At 42.0% G+C, this 19,946-nt stretch overlaps 1 protein-coding gene across 6 annotated transcripts in view; it reads left to right on the top strand.

The window, feature by feature from the left end:
• Window positions 1-19,685, top strand: part of FLI1 (Fli-1 proto-oncogene, ETS transcription factor) — a 115,540-nt gene extending 95,855 nt beyond the window's left edge. For 5 of the 6 annotated variants that reach the window (XM_044439676.1, XM_044439675.1, XM_044439680.1 and 2 more), the window contains 5 exons: window positions 1,138-1,206; window positions 13,981-14,046; window positions 14,840-14,902; window positions 15,493-15,540; window positions 18,032-19,685. In XM_044439676.1, the coding sequence (XP_044295611.1) occupies window positions 1,138-1,206; window positions 13,981-14,046; window positions 14,840-14,902; window positions 15,493-15,540; window positions 18,032-18,561 (776 nt within the window). In that variant the 3' untranslated portion in view covers window positions 18,562-19,685. The remainder of the gene's footprint in view (window positions 1-1,137; window positions 1,207-13,980; window positions 14,047-14,839; window positions 14,903-15,492; window positions 15,541-18,031) is intronic. The other variant, XM_044439678.1, reaches the window with a different exon arrangement.
• The last annotated feature ends 261 nt before the right edge of the window (window positions 19,686-19,946 follow it).

Below are 19,946 nucleotides of genomic sequence, written 5' to 3'. Positions count from 1 at the left end.
TTTTTTTTTCTTTGCTTTTAAAATGGTTCTTATATTCATATTCAAATCTATGCAGATTAGTTGATCCCTTTAAGGCTGGAGTGCAGAAACTCTTTGAGTGAGAGTGAGGAACGGGAGAGAGAGAAGACTTAGGGTGTGAGCTGTCTTCCAGTGGTGAATGGAGCTTGAAGGCAAATTGGTAGGAGGGAGCCAAACATGGCAGCCCACTTAGATTAATGCTGTTACTGACAGCAACAATTTGGAACTGAGGACAGGAAGGAACCTCTGTAAAAAATCAGGAAAACACCACTCAGGAAAGCATCAGGGAAAAGGAGCTGGGCCAGGGGAAGGAGCCACAAATGCCAGGAAACTCCCTAGAGCAAGCTGAGGACTTTAGGTGGGCCAACCCCTCTACTCTAAGTGGTTTATGTTCCACATTTAACAGCTTTTCAGTTTTGATTACCTACCTGGATGTCATTTTACTGGTCAGTAGGATCAGCACTTGCATGTTACCGAAAGAAAGGAAATGCATCCCCAAAAAGGAGGAGCATCAGGTATCAATTTGCTTAATTGTTGCAATATACAGTTATGCATGCAAATGAATATGCATAGGTGTAAACTTAGAAATAATTATACATGAAAAAGAATTACAGTGCGGTTCATCAGTCTGCTATGCAAGCACTAAATGTGGGTGGACACTTGCAAAGTCCTTGGTGTTATGGCTCTTAACATAAAGGGTACTTTCACGTAGTATAACTGTGCTCTGGTGTCTCTTCAAAGGAGTGTCCTTTGCAAAGCAGGATATTTGGCTGGCTATCCTGGCCTCTAGTCATAGAAATTTGCCCCAAAATGCAAGGCAGCCCCAGGCTTTAGTCTGTCACAGTATTGCTCGTGCCTTTGAGATGCATAATGCCACCTGCAAAGGGGGTTTCCTCCCCACCCTCTCCCACTCCCCATGTCTCATCAGAAATCCTTTCTTTCTTGGCCTGCAGTCCAGCAGCTCCCATCCAAGTATCTGCAATTTGATAATGGCTACTTAATTGCAAAATTAACTACCCGTCCCCACTTCCCAATACCCTTTCCTCTTCCCATTGCAAAATGCACTTTTCTCTCTCTCTTTTTGCATGGAGTTAAACAACTTCTTCTTTTTCCTCCCAGGTAGCTCACTGTTGTCTTACAATACGCAAGCCCACATGGAGCCATCCTCGCGACTCAATACCAAAGAAGGTGAGCTTTCCCCTCCGGATCTTTACATGTCCTGTGCATCATTTGCCAGGTGGCTTGGATGCAAAAGGCACCAAGCACATGAAGAATTAGTGCTCCCTTGCCCAGTGGCCCAACTGCTTTCCAGTTGCTTGAGCTGTTGGAGAGCTCCATGGCCCCTACTCTTACGTCTTGCTGTCCTTTTAGTTCTGGACCAGATTTGGACTTCACACAGAAGACTGTCCACTGCATGGAGGAGATCCTCCATGGCTCCTCGCTTTGCTCATTGCGTTCTGCTCTAAGCATGCCTGGGGGCCCCAGCAGCAGGGAAATGGGGTGCCGTGGCACTCATGCCCTGCCTGCAGGTCTCCTGTGGGCACTCAGTTGGCCACCGAGAACAGAATGCTGGGCTAGATGGGCCCCTGGTCTGATCCAGCAGGGCTGGTCTTACGTTCTCACACAGGATCACCATAATGGTAGCAAGCGTCCCGTCCTGTCCATTGCTTCTTCCTTCCTTCACCAAATCTACACCATACCATATCAAAGCTAAGCAAAGGGGATAAAAGCAATGGCTTTTCTAGACAGCCAGTTCACCAGACAGCTAGATGTAATGACCACCAGCCACACACATAATGACTACCAAATTTGGGATGGTACTTAGCTCATAATGGGCACTAAATTAGAGGAAGTAGTAAGACAAATCATATTCGTCTATCATACTTTCCTTCCAGACATGTGTCACTCTTTTTCCTCTGGAACAGCCTTCACCCAGCTGGTACTCTCCAGGAGTTCTGGATTGTACACCCATCAACTGTCACTAGCATGGCCGGGAGTGATGGGAGCTGTACTCCAAAATGTCTGGAGAGCTCCAGATTAAGGAAGGCTGATCTAGACTTTAATAGATGTGCTGACCTCAAAAAGCCTGTGCCAGCCCTTCTGCACTTGTCTTAGGAATGAAGATTTTAATAAAAACAGTATTTTGAGAAAAGATGCTGATGAACAGATAAAACTTTAAAGATGTGGACATTGCAGAGGCTAGGAAGGATATCGACTGATTGATGCGACAGGTAGAGTTCCTAACATTGTAGAGTATACTTACAATTCAGTATGATATCCAATCAGATTTTGATACAATCTGTGCTGCACTTTTCCTTTGCACTATGGGAAACAATGCTTTGTCTGAAATTCTTTAAAAGTCCTGTCATTGCATAGGCTTTGTCTTGACCCTTTAGACACCTTCCCTATAATGAAATCTGAACACTTCCATTGCTTTTGTTTTGTGGTCTTGATCCCTTTCCCTTCCAATGCCATCCTTTCATTTTCATCCCATTGTCAAGAATGTTGTTAGGACAGAGACTTGACTTCATGTGTGTTTGTGTGTGGACATGCATATGTTACTCTGTAACACATCCCAAGTGTGTTCACTTACATAACAGTTAAGAGAAATGACATTAATTCTGGAGAAAAAATAGATATAAGAACAGCCAGTGTGGCATAGTGGTTAAGAGCATGGGACTGGGACTCAGGCGATCTGGGTTCTAGTCCCCACTCAGCCATGGAGCCAATGAAGGGGTGACTTTGGGCCAGTCACAGACTCTCAGCCCAACCTACCTCACAGGGTTGTTGTTGTGGGGCTAAGATGGAGGAGGAGATGTAAGCTGCCTTGAGCCCTTTGTAGGAAAAAGGCAGGAAATAAATAAATAAATAAATGTGGACTGTGCTGGAGCAGTCCAAAGGCCCATTTGATCAGGCAGACACACAAATCTGGAGAGCTTTCTATTATGTGGAAATGGAGAGGCCTCTTTTCAGTGGCCCTGCCATGTCTGCTGTCGCACATAATCTTGTTCCGAGATACATACAGTGGAGTATGGTTATTCTCCATAGATTGGTTGCTAGAATAGATTGGTTGCTAGAAATGCATGCACAGTGCTCCCTTCTCAGAAGTGAATAGATCCCATTGGAATCACTGGGAATTACTGTCCAGTAGGATTGCACCATGCTAAATGTGCTGTAGATCACTTAAAGCCACTTTCTTAATCAACTACTGTTCCCATTAGTCCAGCTTTGTGGGCATACTGGCTGGAGATGATGGGTTTTGCAATCCACTATGTCACAAGGAAAGTTCATGTGACATCTGCCTTTTTGGCACCCTGGAAGTCATGTCTTGGGCTTGCTTAGAGGAATCGGTGCAGTTCAGCCACGTATGCTCCTGTATCACTTCTCTCCAAGCATATAGCATTCTGCCCTGCCCTGCCCTGCCCTGCCCTGCCAGGGGGCATCTGGACTTCCACTAACTCATGCTGTTGTGGCTGTTAGCTTCGTCATGATGCACACATCTTATATATAAAATCAATTCTGCAAATAGTCATGTCTCATCATATTGCCTGATTCCCACATCCTGCAGCAGCTGATTCCATTTCCCCTAGCAATCACTTAATCTAAATCCCAGCTTCCCCCTGGCTTTATAGGCCAAAGCCTCCCCACATTCAGGGGGAAAATGCAAGCCGAGTCTGTTTCAGTTTAACTTTTGCCAACCTTGAAGGTATACTGTAAGCTAAAATTGACTTTAGGAAATTGCAGAATAGGTGGAGGGAGAGAAAAACCATCTCTTTGGTAAGGTGAAGTTGCAAGAATGTTTCTAACACGTGTACATATAGAAACACCCATGGTTGCCTTGAAACAAGGACATGCATCTACTGTAGGAAATCTAAGTTGAAGACGATAGGCTTACTGAATGATGGTAGAAGACCCCATCATATTTCCATCTTAAGCCAGCCTAGACCAGGGCTTGAGAGGGATAGTATGAATAACATTTATCCTACATTTATTTATTTATTTATTTATTTATTTATTTATTTATTTATTTATTTATTCTTGTTCAAATTGCTGGAAACAAACTGTTTTCCTACAAAATTGCAGTGTTTCTCCAGGGACTTTGTATTTCCCAACACCTGTTACCTGATTCTTTTAATGGGCAATAGGAAGGACTAAACCTGTGATCTTTTGTATGAAAAGCCTAAGCACCACCATGGAACAAGTCAGCGATCTGAGCAATGGCCTCTCTTACTGACTTTGCACAGAGTATGGATGAAAAGTCGCATGTGATCTCCTCTGGGAAGCTTTTGCTGTACTTTAATATTTAACTTACTGGGTTGTAGGTTTCAAGGAAGAGGTCCCCAGTTCTATCCCTACTATTGGATGAGGGGTGGTGACATATGAGACTAGATTGAGGGAGCTGGGTCTTTTCAGCCTGGAGAAGAGGGAGTTTTTATAGTCACATATGGATTTGTGATGGGGTGTCACATGGTTGAGGGTCATTACAGAAACAAAGCTGACTGGAGCTGGGGGTCAGACTAGATGACCCAGGAAACCCCTTCTGACTCACTATGTTTATGTATTTCTCTGGATGTTTCTCAATTCAAATTGCCACAGCAGTGGTCATCAAGGGGTGGGTGTGAAGCTAAGCAGCCTGTCCCACAATTTAATTTAGCTCAGGATGTGGCTGTGATGCTAAGTTGCTACTTTAACAATTCCTCCTAATGTAGAGGAAGGATGATATAGATGGCAAAGCAGCAACCTGTTTTTCCAGTATCGAAATCTGTTTAGGGAGCTGCTTTCACATGTTACAGAAAAGGCAAACTGCACAATCAACCTGTACAACTGAATGCTGAGGGAGAACTGCTGCCAGTGATGTTATTTTTGCTGTGTGTCCTTTAAGGCATACAGTGCAAAGGTCCTTCAACTCTTAAATTTATTTACACGTTCTTTATACAATAATAAAAAAATAATTTTGCCTTCTTTTCTATCTGAGCAATGGGACTTTCAGGATCAACTTACAGCAGAAATACAGAAAGCTGCCTTTTGTGGGATATGGGGCTGCTCTCATGCCAAAAATTCAGGTTTGTTTATTTACAAGTATTCAGTCTATAAACTCTGATTTTACACAGGACTCCAGAGTGACTGTGAGCCCTGTGGGCGTCAAAGGAGATACCTCCAGAAACAAAATCTGCATATTTATTTATTTATTTATTATGCACAAGTTCCCCCATCCTGTGACAGTAAATCATAGTTTAACAGAAGGAGAATGAATCACAGAGTGATTTGGGATCACTCACTTTTCCTTTTGCCTTTGGCACAGTGATTTGGAAGCACTTGCCTCCAGATTAACCCTAGTTTGTTGTGTTGTCTGAAAGTGACAAGGTGGGGTCAATCGTAACAACAGTTTGTTTGAAATAAACCTGTGTCGGACCCTGGTCTACGAAACTGGCTTATGCAAACAAATGATGGTTAACAACACTAACCACAGTTATGGGTCAGATAATATGCTGAACTGTGGTTTGTCAGAAGAACATGACCTCCTTGCAACCACAGCAGGGAAAGTGGGGGGCACATGGGACATGTTTCTCCAGTGTACCATCTAAATGCAGTCTGTCTATAGGAACACACTTAAACATCACAGCTCCGTTAGGGTTTTCTATTCCGCATCACTGGAGGCTTCTAACGAGGGCGAACAAACGTACGATGCGATGCTAAAACTTCACAGGAAAGTGAGTGTATGCACTGCAGGGAAGCGTGAGAGCTCGACATGAGGATGCAGGTTTGGGTGGCATCTTTGCATTTCCTGTACTGTGTAGTTTCGGCCTCAGTAGAGGATGTTATCTGATTCCCCTGCTGCATGTTTAACCTCAGCCATCTGCCTTAGAGACAGATAGAAACACCCCCCTCACCACAGCCAATGTACAGAGGATTAATACTGAACTCTGCAGGTGCTCCTTTTGTCTGCGAAGTAGTCAGCCACTTGAACCCTCTGCCTCCCCAGCTCTCATCCCTCGGAGCAGCCCCAGCCATCCGAAGAGGAAAACAAGTTTGCAAGGTAGCGACAAAGCTCGTGGCGCTCCCGCCTGGCTCCCATCTCCAGCTGAATGGTTATCTATTTAAAACATAACGAAAGATTGCTTGAACAAAGCCAACACACAAACATCGACCCTCTGTCCGTGGGCAGCAGGCACACACCCATAAATCTCGGCCGCCTTCTTTTCTGGACCCAGACAGGTGCTACCACTCTAAACAGAGGGAGCAGAGCAGAAGGAGCGAGTGAGCGAGCAAGTGCTCAGGCTGTAACAGGGACACTTCTGTTTTTTTGTTTTTCATTTATTGTAACTTCTGCCACTCGGGGTGCTGTATGCATGAACAAAAGCAAATATTGTTGGGTATTCGTAGAGAAAAGGCTACATGTTGCTGTTGCCTAGTTCCACACACTATTAATGTTCAGGAAAGCTTTCCCCAGGTCTCCACCTCTGATAAAAAGGACTGTGGGCAATGCAATGAATTTCCTGCAGAAAGTGCTAAGAGTGCAAGAAATAGGTGATGCCTGAGTTGGGCGGGGGACTTTTTAACTCTTTTTTCTATTTTTATTGTATTGTATTACTCTGTCCTAAACTGTCCTGAGATGTCAGTGATGGGACGGTATAGGAATGTTTTGAATAAATAAATAAAAATAAATACTGTTACAGATCCAAGAAGCTGTTTGGGAACTGATACAGGATAGTGTTCTATCTCACCACCATCAACATAGTTTATTAAATTAAAACCGGAAGAATGTATAATTAAACCAATATCAAGCTTGGCTGTTGGTTCTTGAAATCAGGACTTCCACAGCTTAGCAAATGGATCCCACATTTTCACAAATGGATTGAATCAGACTGAATCAGATTTCCTCACGTGTGGCTGCTTATATAAGTACAGACTATTCTTGCTTTTGACTAACTAATCCACTTGGCAGAACAGAAGCTTTTGTGGGCTAGAGGCCATGTTATCAGAGGGACAATGTGGTGAGCTTATGTATACAGAAGGAAAAAGATGGGGTTGCACAGCAGAGTCCAAAGGCCAAGGAATCACAAAAGATACCTCTGTTCCAGGGTCTGGCAATAAATAAATATTTATGCAGACCATAAAGGGGGAGCAGGAATGACTGCAAAGCCAGCATGCATCCATAGTCTGAAGAAACTTCCTCCAGATAGGCATGTTCTGCATTCATAGCTGGTCCTGGCTGGCCATTAAGCAGCATTCACTCTTGGCAACCAAACCACTAAGCAACACATAGCCTATAATGGTATCCTGTGCAACTGGGATTCCTCAGGAACATGCTGAGGTAGTCTCAGACTGCCTTCACATCGGTCTGTCTGGTGGTTCATGTGGTAGGTTCCTTTGGGATCAAGCCCAGCCTCCTTTGGACATTGGCAGAGATTCCACATTAGCAAGCATCCTAAGCTTTAGAACGTGTGGCATTTTGTGTCCTTAGTACAAATTATCTTCAGCTGCCTTGGAGACCTAAATTGTTCTAATGAGAATCATCCAGCTTTCCTGGCCAAGGAAAATTTTTCTTGTAAATGAATTGAGGCTCCTCTTCTCTCTAAGTTGAATGATCTGGACCTATCTGCTTATTTCGTTTTAATGGAGAAGAATCTGTTTCCATTTCCATGACTTGGCAGCTCAGTGATGATATTACAGCCATTCAAGGCCCATAAGGAAAAATGAGATACTCCACAAATGCTTGTTCATGGACAAGGAAGACAGATCATCTAGCAGTCTGCAAGTAGCAGCCTATAACATTCCTTGTGTTGCAAACAGAATCTGGAGTTCAGAATAGTAATGCAAAACTCAGTGTAGTTGATATGACCAAAAATAGAATCAGAGAATCATAGAACAGTAGAGTTGGAAGGGCCCATGAAGACCACCAGGTCCAACCCCCTGCTGTGGCAGGGCACCAAGTTACACCATCCCACTCAGAGGGCTGTCCAGTTTCTAGATGGACCACTTCACGTTAGGCCTGAGAAGTTCCACCAGATTCAAGTGAGGGTGGCTTTTGATGGTCAAGCAGGAACAATTTCAGGCAATTTTGAAATCCCATTTTGCTTTTACTGGAGGAGCATGTGCCCTTCTCTCACAAAGTCCGGGGGCTGGCGAGTAACAAAGATTCAAGTACAAATTCATGAAACTGACCCTGCAATTTCAATAAGAAAATGGTTTATAAACACATTTCCTTGGAAGTAAATCCCATGATTTCAGTGGGGCTTGTTTAGGATTAGCCATCCATAGGATTGTACTCTTAATCCCAATTGCAACTTCCTCTGTTCCATAAGGAATGCCTTTCAAATCTTTGCATCTGTATTTGCATGTAATATATTTTGTGGGTTCTTTGTCTGACTTTTTAAGTACTAAATCAGCCCATGTTTATTCAACGCAAACTGTCCAGTTCATCTTTGGATACATGTATATTAATTGAACAATATATCCACACTGAAAACGATAACAATGTTCTCTGGGCAGGCTATAAACAATCAGAACAATAACCACAGCAGATTGCAACACACACAAAAATATCAGCCTGGAAGTTTCAGCAGCAAAGCAAAAAATACATGACATTACCAAATCTATGCAGCAGATTTAAAAATTCACTGGATTCCAGAGAGCACAATTTTAAATTAAAAGATACTGAAAAGAAACCATTTGGGCAGAAAAGGCTACATCAAAGCCACGGGGAGGAAGCATCCCTAACTGAGGTGCCACCACTTAATACTGGAGGTTCTTCATGTGTGCAACACATGTGACTTAGACAGTGTACGAATGTGGTTGCCAAGAATGCCAGCCGTGACAGCAGTTGGAAAAGATGTAACTTGTGAACTGCCTTGTAGAGAAAAGGAGCAGGGAAGGAAGTGTTAATGTAGTATGAAACAATATTAATTAAAATGTATATAAAAGTAGTTCGGATATTTTAAAATAAGATTTCTACCCCTGGGAAAGCTTAGTGTAAAGAAAATGAGGGACTAACAAAGACAAGGAAAGGAAAATGTGGGACATGCTGTGATATTATGAAATTTCTGAAAATAATTATTGATGTCCATAACACTGCATACATACCTTCCCCTGTATCACCCCAAAGAGGGAAGGGATTATACAAAATTGTGTGATCCTGATCTCTGATTTTTTCTCCCAATAATCCCTTTGAGGACCATGGAGGTACAGTTTGAAAACTGAGGCTGAGAAACCATGGAGGGCTTCAGGCAGTCCAGAAATGTCAGCTGGCAAGCTGAAATTCTTTCTGTGTGTCTGCATCTATTCCCTCAGCCCTTGCACTGACGGCCAGAGTAGACATATATCTCCATCCAGTAGCTCAGTCTTCTAAAAGCTTTACTTGAGAGTAGGCATAAAAGTCCTGAGTCCCCTAAAGTCCCATGCTAGGGCCTGATTTGCATTGGGGGTAGGGTGGGTTCTACTCTTGAGTAAAAATGGAAAATTACAAAGTAACGTCTGTTTTGGCCCTGATTTCTCAGGTTTCATTCTCAGAAGCAGAAAAGGGAAATAGTGTTACCTTTGGAAACAGGCCACATTAAAGACATTTTCCGTAAGCAAGGAGAAATCCACAATAAGATGATTTTTACAATCTATGTGTATTAATACAACAGGCCATCCTATCTGGTTAAAAACAAACCATTGTGGGTTTTTCCCTACATTTCAACTCCCCACTCTCTCTCTGTGCATAAATTTTGCATGATTTTTTCTTCATTTCATGAAAAAATGACCTCAATCCATTTTAGCACTTTTGCAACCAAAAGCCACACACACATACTGTGTTTTGGGGCTGGTTTTTATTATGATTTTGTGGTCCAAAGCAGGGGTTTCTGATTCTAGGATAGACAGTAGCTTTCTCTTACACTGATTTCTTTTTTCATTTTTAAATGTTTTCCTTTGAAATTCCGGAGTTAGTGTTGTGTCTGCTTTCTCCCTGACCCTCTTCGCAGGCAGCCATGTGTGTTTTCACCAACAAGAAAAAAGAAAAAAAGAAGAAGTGGGGGGCGGGTGGAGAAAAAGAAACTCTCTGGAAACAAAGATCCGTTGTCTCTGAGCTGGAGCAAGCAGGAAACTCTACTCACAGGGGATCACGGCAGGCCAATGCTGTCCCAGCACTAGACTCCAGTTCTCTGAATTCAACCTGACAGCTTGTCTGGAGCACTTTCTAAGTCACCATTATCCTTCCTTTCCCCCTGGCAAAAGAAGTGGGCTTCCCTCCCTCCCTCTTGCCCTGGGTGCACAGCAAGCGGTGTTATTGCACATGTGTGTGGGTTATGAGCTGGCTGGCTTTGGTTTGCACCTTCAGAAAGATCTTAGAAAGGCCAGGCTGTTTCCTAAAATAAAAACGAAATGTGTTTCCTTATGGTTTGTTTCTGCATAGCTGCAGCACATCCGTGTGTGCGGGACGCATGCGTGTGCCGCCGGGTTGTGTCACATCTCTGTGTGCTCCTCATGCACATACGAGGTGACTGTGTGCTCTGAGGTGTGTAGTTGCCTCTTCTGTTTGTGCTGTAGTCCAGTGAGCTTGCTGCACAGCTGTGGAACGGGCGCGATGCAAAACAGGTGTGGGAAATACGTAGTTCTACAGATGTTGGTGAACTGCAGCTTCCATCAGCCTTAATCCACAAAGCCAGGGGTGAGGATAGGAGTTGTAGTCTAGCAACATTCAGAGGGGCACACATGTGCCATGCCTTCTGCTAGAGTCAGGGCATTCCAGTCCTCACTCAGACATAGCCTGGCCTTGGCCCTGGTTACTAACCTACTTCTCAACGTTCTCATAAGGATAAAATTGGTGGAAGTGGCAAAGAATTTGGACTGGGCCCAGACTTGATGTTTTTCTTGCCTCAGGCATTTTCTAGTGGGGTTCACAAGAACCCACAATGTGACTCGTGTGTGTGTGCGAGTGTACATCCCAAAAGCAGGACTAATTGTAAACTGCACTTGAAATTCTGCCTGTAAGGCTATCTTTTTTGCTCATGGAAAAAGGTTGGAATCTTAAGAAAGAAAAGAAAATCCCAGCTTGTTTCTTGTTGAGCGAGACGGTACCTCCCTCTGACACTCCTTCTGTTAATAGTATTTGGGCCTGTGCACACTCATTCAAGAATATCTTAGATTTTGGTTGATGTTGATTCAGAGCTGTTATCCTGAAGGAAAAATTCTTGTTTGCTTAGCAGAGAAATTCTGGGATTTCTGTTTTTGTTTCTAACAGAACTGTTGGGTTGGCAAGAAACAAAGACAGCAGATCCAGATCTGCATTTCTTAATAAGTGAACTTACTTGGGAGTAAGGATGGATGAATTCATCTGTTCCACTTCCTATAATGTTGGCCTTTGTGTGAAAGTAAGTTAATTCTGTCCTGTTTCTGCTTCAGTTTGCACCTGGCTTTTTAAAGGTCTGTATAAAAATGAGTGCACATTTTTAAGGTAATTTTCCCTCACAATGATTTTTGCAGGGGCTTCTAATATAGGGGTAGAGAACATGTCTCCCTCCACATCATGCCTCACCATTGTCTGTGCTGGCTGAGGCTGTCCTTTCAGTACAGTATCTGAAGGATCGCACGTTCCACAGCCGTATCCTAAAACATGTCTTTTGAACACCATATCCTAATATAGAAAAAAATGTTGGAGAACTGCATTGCACACCAAAAGATAATTGTGTTGTAGCTCATGTATTAGTTTAGGAAGCATGGCTAGGTTTGCCTCCATTCATACTTGAGAGCCAAACCTCCTGAGCAAAGTTAGTTACTTTGTAAGGATGTTAGTTACTCTGATAAGGATGAGTAGATTTGGGTTGCCTATGCACGTTATCAATTTAGGGGACAATCCTACGAGTCCCCAACATTGCTCAGGGAACTATGGGGTTATTTGGAGTCCCACTTCCAAGGTCCTCTGACCATAGATCTGGAACTCCAGAGGGAGGACACTCATTCATATCCATTGCAGCTGGCCTGAAAAGAACCACCTCAGCTGCTTGACCAAGGTTAGAGATCAGCCTTGGAGAGGGCTAAAAGGGAGGCGAGGAGGCTGAGGTCAATGTCTTATGTCATATCTCAACAACATGGACCTTCTTCTCTACCCTTCTGTGGTACTTTATCTAAATGGATAGAAATGGCTGTCTAGATGGAGTGCGGGGCATGAGGTCCAGGGCAGAGGAAATTGCCATGTCACACCTCATGACCTGCTTGGGATGCACAGAAGTCTCCAGATGACATGCATCAAGCGCCGAGGGGAGAGGAATTTGCTCTCAAAGTTTTAGTATGAGCATTTGGAACACAGGGAGTTGCCTTGTACTCAGACCATTAATCTGTCTAGCCCACTATTTTCAACACTGACTGGTAGCAGCTTTCCAGAGTTTCAGGGAGGGTCCCTTCCTAATCCTGCCTGGAGATGTCAAGAATTGAACCTTCTGTGTGTAAGCAAGTGCTCTACCACTGAGCCACAGCCTCTCCTGGATCCCCAAGGCTCCATTTGACTAGAAGATGCAGATTATCCAGCTTACCCTCTGTTGCACGTTCAGTGCTTTGAATCTTTGCAGAAAGTGCTACATAAATACAGTAGATGAATATGTAAAGGAATAAGTTTAGTGCCATAGTGCTTTGGAATTGATTTGGGATGGATCTTGTTGTCCTTAGGGGTACAAATTCATGGAGGACTGTTCAGTTCATCAAACCTCTATGTGGAAACCTAACACACTAACAAATACCAGTTGTTGTCACAGGGCTTCTCAGAAGCATCTTCCAGAGAGGGAAGCTGGATGCTGGACAAGATTTGGACAAACCGAATCATTGGTTTAATGCATAAACATCTTCCTACATTCCAGTTTTTCCCTTTTATAGGACCATGGAAATAGTTTTGCAAGTATTGAATGCTTTGCTTGTCCAAGCACAGCATTTTATATATCAACAGATGTGCAACAAATCTTTTCTCTGAAAACGATCAGAGAAGGAAATTACAAAACATCCTTAGTCAGCTTATTCCATTAATGAGTGACTAGAGTCCCAAGATCTCACATGTTTCGCTTTTGTTCATTCATTCTCTTTCTGCGATGACCAGAAGGCACACATATCAAATCCTGGGACCAAATCCTTTGCCCTGCCGGCTCAGGCAAAGGATCCTTCTCATTGTATTCAGAGTGAGGCCAACCAAAGGTGTGAAGATCTGTGGTTGTCCACATGTTTTTAAAAAGTCCCATCTCATATAAGATCCATGAGGAAGCCTGCCATGGGTGCAACATGCATGCATCCATGCATGTGCTAATCTGAGCTTCCACCTCATCAGTCTACGCTTACCAGGTAGGATTAGTAACTGCAGTTATATTTGCACTGGATATCCCTGGACCCAGCTTGACTTTTAAGATAAGCACCCTAAAGCAATGGATGATGATGCTCCTTTCTCATACTGAATGAAATGACTTTGCTGCAGCATATATAGAATAGCTTCTTATGCATTGCCCAAAAAGAGGAAATGCTTCACTAAAAGGAGGACATAAAAAGAGACCCATATGCATAGTTATGTGTGTTTATGTATGTGCATAGTTAGAAATATTAATTATTTCAATTCAAATGGAATACCATTCAACACAGGAGAAGGACTGTGAACAGGTGACCATCTGCATGCCTGCTCTGTCTGGTGGCCAGGTGCTAACTCTCAATGTGAAAATTCAAGGCTCTACTTCTTGTGTATCATAATTCTTTATCTCTAAATCTAACTTGGACTGGACTTGGACTTGGACTAAATCTAACTTTATCCCATACAGGACATGTTCAAACAGATTTCCTAAATAGAGGACTGTCCTCTGTGAAGTAGGGCACCTGGCCACTTATCACATTGATATTCCTTAGACATTGTCAAGCACCAATCTTTTTTTTCTTTTTAGTGCTTCCTAGCCTCAATGTCCTTATATGACTCTAACCACTACTTTTCTCTTTTTATTCCTATTTTACTGCTAGATGCCTCTTATGATGCAGTTAGAAGATCAGGATGGGGCAATAACATGCATTCCAGCCACAATAAAAGTGAGTTTGTGTCATATGTCTTTTGCTTAGATAAATAGAAAACACTTTTTCATAATAGCCACATTTTCAAGTGAATAATTGTTGTGAAGTTAGTACTGATATAAATTATTAGTTTTATGAATATTGTAGGTCATTTTCTGCTTCATTGGCGAGAAGAACTGGGCAAAATAATTTTAAATAAAGTCTCACTTGCTAACTCTGCCCACACCAAGGCAGAATTCTCTTTACCCCTCAAATTAATCATCAGTTAAGTCTTGCAGAATTCTTTCATTAGTCATTTTGGTACTCACCATCATTTGGGTCTCACTTTAGGAATGGAAATGATCAGCAGAGATACACAGGAGAATAATTGTTGTATAATCCCTGCATTGTTTGTAGTGCATGTAAATGGAGTCAGATGATCCTAACTGCTATTTTAATTGTGTTTTGAATATATTTACTATATTGACAACTTGCATCATTAGCCAATCTAAGAATAGTTTGTAAGGTGGAAGCCTAGCAGGGCCGGTGATTGTAAAGAGAAGGCCGGGATAGTGGAAGATGAGAATACATCTCTGGCTTGGATTTTAAGCCAAGATGAAGAAGAACCCAGAGGCTTGAGTTCCCAAAAATCCTTCTTGAGCCTGGCTTGTGAGAATCTCACCAGCATCTCTAGAACTGGTGAACAGAAACGTAGTCGTTGCGTCTGCTTTAAATAACTCTATAAATATCATTTGACATATTTCGGAGCTGTGATTGCCCTGCTTCTTTCTTTCTCTGTTCTAAAATATCGACATTTTACTGTTATTACTAGGTCCTCCTCTGGGAGGGACACAAAATGTGAACAAAAACGTAGAGCAGCAACGATCCCAGCCAGGTAATTGTCACTGATACCAGTGAATGAAACTAATGTGTGAAAATATATCTGTGCCGGCTAGCTAGCAATTTGGAGGAGGGGAAGATAGCTAGGACCAGAAAAGCCCGAACTGTATCATGTTCTCTTGAGGTGGGCCACTAAAAGATCATGGATGGACAGATGGATGGACAGATGGATGGACGGACAGACAGATGGCCAGACTGCCTGCAGAACTGGACAGAGAAGGGGTGTATAGTTTACCTGATACACTTAACCTGGAACTTTCCAGTGGTTTGAATTGCAACTACCGTAGACCCTTTAACATTGGACATTTTGTCTATCACTGATGGGAAATGTGGTCCCAAATATCATGACTGTTAGTTCTGAAGTCCTTTCTTTTCTTTCCTACATTAATGTGGTTAGCTATTGGAAGGCCCAATGTGATAGTTCAATGATAGAGCACAAGCTAAACATAAGGAAGGGGCCACAGCACAGATGGTGTTATGGTCATATTGAGGCTAAAGATACAATTGGAACTCTGTTGTCCTGTCTGTGGACAGTAGGTTGAATGATGTTGTATTTCCTTCCTGTTTTTTGCTCCCTTTCCTTAGATCCCTACCAGATTTTAGGACCCACCAGCAGCCGTTTAGCCAACCCAGGTGAGTCTACTTGAATAAGGAGCTTATTAATCCACTGCCTAAATTCATCTTTCCAGGCTAAGCTCAAAGTATTTTAATTTGCCCAGACATTTGAAAAAGGTTGTATTGTCTGCAGTTTTATGATGTTGCTACCTCCCCTTTTTTGTGTTGGTTTGGGTTTTTTAATGCCACTTTGTTTTATAATTTTTCTTGATATACTTTAATTATTGTGCACCACAATGGAATCTGTTAGGATAAAGGGTGGACTAGACATTTTAAAATAATAAAATAAGAGATAACTTTCAGCTCTTTTCAAGTGTCCTGACTACCATTCCATTGCTTAATGGATTTCTTTTCAATTAAGTCTTAAGTGCCTGATCCCACCTAATCTTAAGTAGGGTTAGACCTAGTTGAAATCTGGATGGGTGACATGAATCCTGCATTGAGCAGATGGTTGGACCTGATGGTCTGCTAGGCCCCTTCCAACTGTATGATTTTATGATTCTATGAAATAGTCACAAAATATTATGGTCACATGGTGTTTCAGTTTCAGAGGACAGTTAATGTGTACAAGGGGTATTACTGTGAGCTGAAACAGTTTTGTATGTGAGGAATTCATTTCAGAGAAAGGAAGAGGTTTGCTGAATATATATTTTGGCTAGTGGAGTTTTCCAAATACCATGCCAAGGCCCATAAGACCTGAAAAAATGCACCCTGAGATTTTGTACCAGCCTTCCTGTACTTGGGGCCCTGCAGATGTTTAGGAATACAACTTGTAGCATTCCTGATCATTGGGCTTGGTTCCTGGGAGTGCTGCAAATAGAATAATGGGATAGAAGAGTTGGAAGGGGCCATGAAGGCCATCAGATCCAACCTCCTGCTTTTGGACGACACCACGTCACACCATCCCACTCAGATGGGTGTCCAGTTTCACCTTGAATGTCTCTAGTGTGAGAGGACCTACCACCTCTCTAGGCAACTGGTTCCACTGTTGCATTGCTCTGACAGTGAGGAAGCTTTTCCTGGTCTCTAACCTGAATCTGTGTTGTTGCAACTTGAACTGATTATTCCATGTCCTATATGCTGGTGTCAGCAAGAGGAGATCTTGCCCTTCCTCTTTGTGTCAGCCTTTGAGGTACTTACAGAGGGATATCATGTCCCCCCTCAATCTTCTCTTCTCAAGGCTGAACATGCCCAGTTCTCTTTGTGTCTGATTTAGAAGCCAATTTTGGATCCACCTAATAGTATTTCTATCTAGTCCACTTTTGCTAATTTGCTTATCAGAATGTTGTGGGGAACTATGTCGAAAGCTTTGCTAAAGTCAAGGTAGATTATGTCCACAGTGTTCCCTCTGTCCATTTGGGAGTTAACCCAGTCAAATGACATCCAAATGAAGATGAAGTCCAAAACATCTGGGCAGAAGGAGATTGGGGAAAGCCATCTTACACCCAAACCCTTACAGAGTAACAGTGTTAATCCTCCCTCATGCACGCACCCTCAGAACAGCTCTATCTTGTTAGAGGGAAGCTGTAAAATTGTTACTGGAATTAGCTTCTCTCCCATAGAAAAAGCAACTTTGAGAGAGTGAGTTTTTTGTGGTACCAGTAGCAGCTTTCTTCCTGTGGGAAATAACCTGGGACTACTGGGGGTTATTTGGAGTGCACGGGAAGAAAAAGGTAAATTCCTTCCCAATAGTTCCAGTCCTGATCACCTCTTCCCACATGGCTGGTATTTAAGAAGTGAACAATCAAAAGCCCAAGACATTCACTGAACACTTTGTGTTTGCCACCCTTCTTGCTATCTCAAGTGGTCTCAGTCCTGAGAGGGATATACATTCTCCTTGTCACTTGAAGGTAATTGGAGACAACCTGTTGCTTATCAGATGAAGACTGTGACAACTTAAAACATAAGTGATAGTTCATATTATTCCCAATCTGCAGAAAAAAATATATTTTCAAATGCTTTGAAACTTAGTATCATGTCACTTGTGGACAGGCAACCTGTAGGCCAAAACATCTGGAGGACTACAGTTCCTATCATATCCTATGGTGGCAAGGCTGATGAGAGTTGTAAGCCAAAACAGTTGTAGGAAATTGAAGTACCATAAGTTGTCAACTTTAAAATCCTGTTTTAAGTCAGGATTTTTAATGCTTTTAGAAACTCTTGGATTTTAGGCTTTGTTTGATCAGGAAATTTATAGACCACTTTCATGATAAAGTCTTTCCAAGCTGACATACAAGGATCCATTCCAAAATTGTTTAAACGCATACAAGGCAATCCAATGACCAAACCCAAATGAGCTGGATTTAGCAAAATGCAGACTGAAACGGAGGCCAATTTAACAGTTTACTGTCTTTGAGAAAAGGATTCCAAAGATATAGGGACACCCCTGGAAATGCCCTGCCTGTTTGCCTCATCAACTTTGACAGCCAGACTTCTGGCCAAATGCTGCTAAAGAGTGATGAACAAACAGTTATATGATGTCATGGCCTTTTCTCTCATCTTTTTTCAGGGAGTGGGCAAATTCAGCTATGGCAGTTCTTACTTGAATTGCTGTCGGACAGCTCCAACTCCAGCTGCATCACATGGGAAGGAACCAATGGGGAATTCAAGATGACAGACCCAGATGAGGTGGCCAGGCGCTGGGGAGAACGCAAGAGCAAACCCAACATGAATTATGACAAGCTGAGCCGAGCCCTCCGGTATTACTATGACAAGAACATTATGACCAAAGTGCATGGCAAGAGATATGCTTATAAATTTGACTTTCATGGCATCGCCCAAGCTCTTCAGCCTCACCCAACTGAGTCATCAATGTACAAATATCCTTCAGATCTTTCATACATGCCTTCATATCATACGCACCAGCAGAAAGTGAACTTTGTGCCTCCTCACCCTTCCTCTATGCCCGTCACTTCCTCCAGTTTCTTTGCAGCTGCATCACCATATTGGACATCCCCTACAGGAAGTATTTACCCAAATCCCAATGTACCACGCCATGCTAATTCCCACATGCCATCACACCTAGGCAGCTACTACTAGATGCTTTTCACCTTGGAGGCCTTTCTCATTCTGAGTGGATGTTTTCTTCCATTCTTGGATATCTCTGGACTTTTTGATAGACATTCACCTTTTAGTTGGGAAAAAGCTGAGAAACTGGATATTATTATTTTTATTATAATTATTATTGGAATAAACTTTTTTATTTTTGTAACCCTGCTTCTTCTGTCTTGAATGGCAGATGATTCTCTCATGGGCCAGTATTGTATGTTTTAGTTTGGTTCTAAGCCTTATATCCTCTTTGGACTAAATTAGCAGCTTTATGAACTTTGCAGTGGGTATCACTTCGGAAAGAGACAAAGCATTTTTTGAAGATTAAAAAAGAGACCAAGACCTTTGATTATTTGAAGATCAGAGCTTGTATGTTCCAGACTAAAGACAATGGCAGTTTTTTTTTTTTTTTCTGGTTTTGGGCAAGTAGGAAGAATTTCAAATATTATAGGGACAAGGTTTGGAGACAACAACTGGAATCTTAAAGCCAGTCATGGCCTGTCTTTTTTCACCCAACTGGAAAAAAAGGAAAGAAAATGATATATATATATATATATATATATATATATATATATATATATATATATATATTCCTATAGATACATATGTATATCTTAAGGCAATTAAGGGCATTGAAAGGACCTTTCAAGAATGTGCATATATTATACAGTTTTATTGATATTGCTGGAAACATCCAAGACCAGGAAAAAAGAAGTTATAATGCATCCAGGACAGGTATTCTTATGAATGAGAAATGGAACTAATATTAACGACAGTAACTCCTGAAGCTTTGCCGGAGTTCTGGGAGTTGCAAAAAACACCCGATTCACGAACGCTGTGCGTTTGTCAGACTGCTACACAGAGGGTCAACAAAGTCAGAGGGCAACTTACTGTATAAATTATGCAGAGTTATGTTTTTACCTATATCTCACAGTATTGAAAGAAAAAGATGAAAACTGAAACGAGTTGACCTCGGTCACAAATGCAATTATTTTTTACTATCAAATCCACTGTTTGTTTGTTTTTTACATGCGATTTGTACATCTTTCCAATCTGTACATTTGGGTTTCAGCTTTGTACTTTTTGGCTAATAAAATAAACATTTTTAAAAGGAACATGTACATAATGTGTCTGTTGCAAAAACAAGCAAACGACCCACAATTTTGAAGAAAAAAAAATAGTTATATCCAGAAACTAAGAGTGAAAGTACACTACAAATCTATATTTCTTTAACTATCCTGGCTACCCCCAAAGAATCTTGGTAATTACATTTGATAATGGAGGCAAGACTTCTCTTTAAAAGTCCACCTGTTACCCCATATGGAACACCTCAGTGTTTCCCAGAGAGAATAAATGCCAATTTAAGGGCAAAATCC

Source organism: Varanus komodoensis, unplaced genomic scaffold, assembly GCF_004798865.1.
Source record: "Varanus komodoensis strain SLA01 unplaced genomic scaffold, ASM479886v1 scaffold35, whole genome shotgun sequence".
In the NCBI taxonomy this organism is placed as follows: domain Eukaryota; kingdom Metazoa; phylum Chordata; class Lepidosauria; order Squamata; family Varanidae; genus Varanus; species Varanus komodoensis.
The sequence above is the reverse complement of the archived record's forward strand: the minus strand, read 5'-3'. Positions and strand labels throughout refer to the sequence as shown.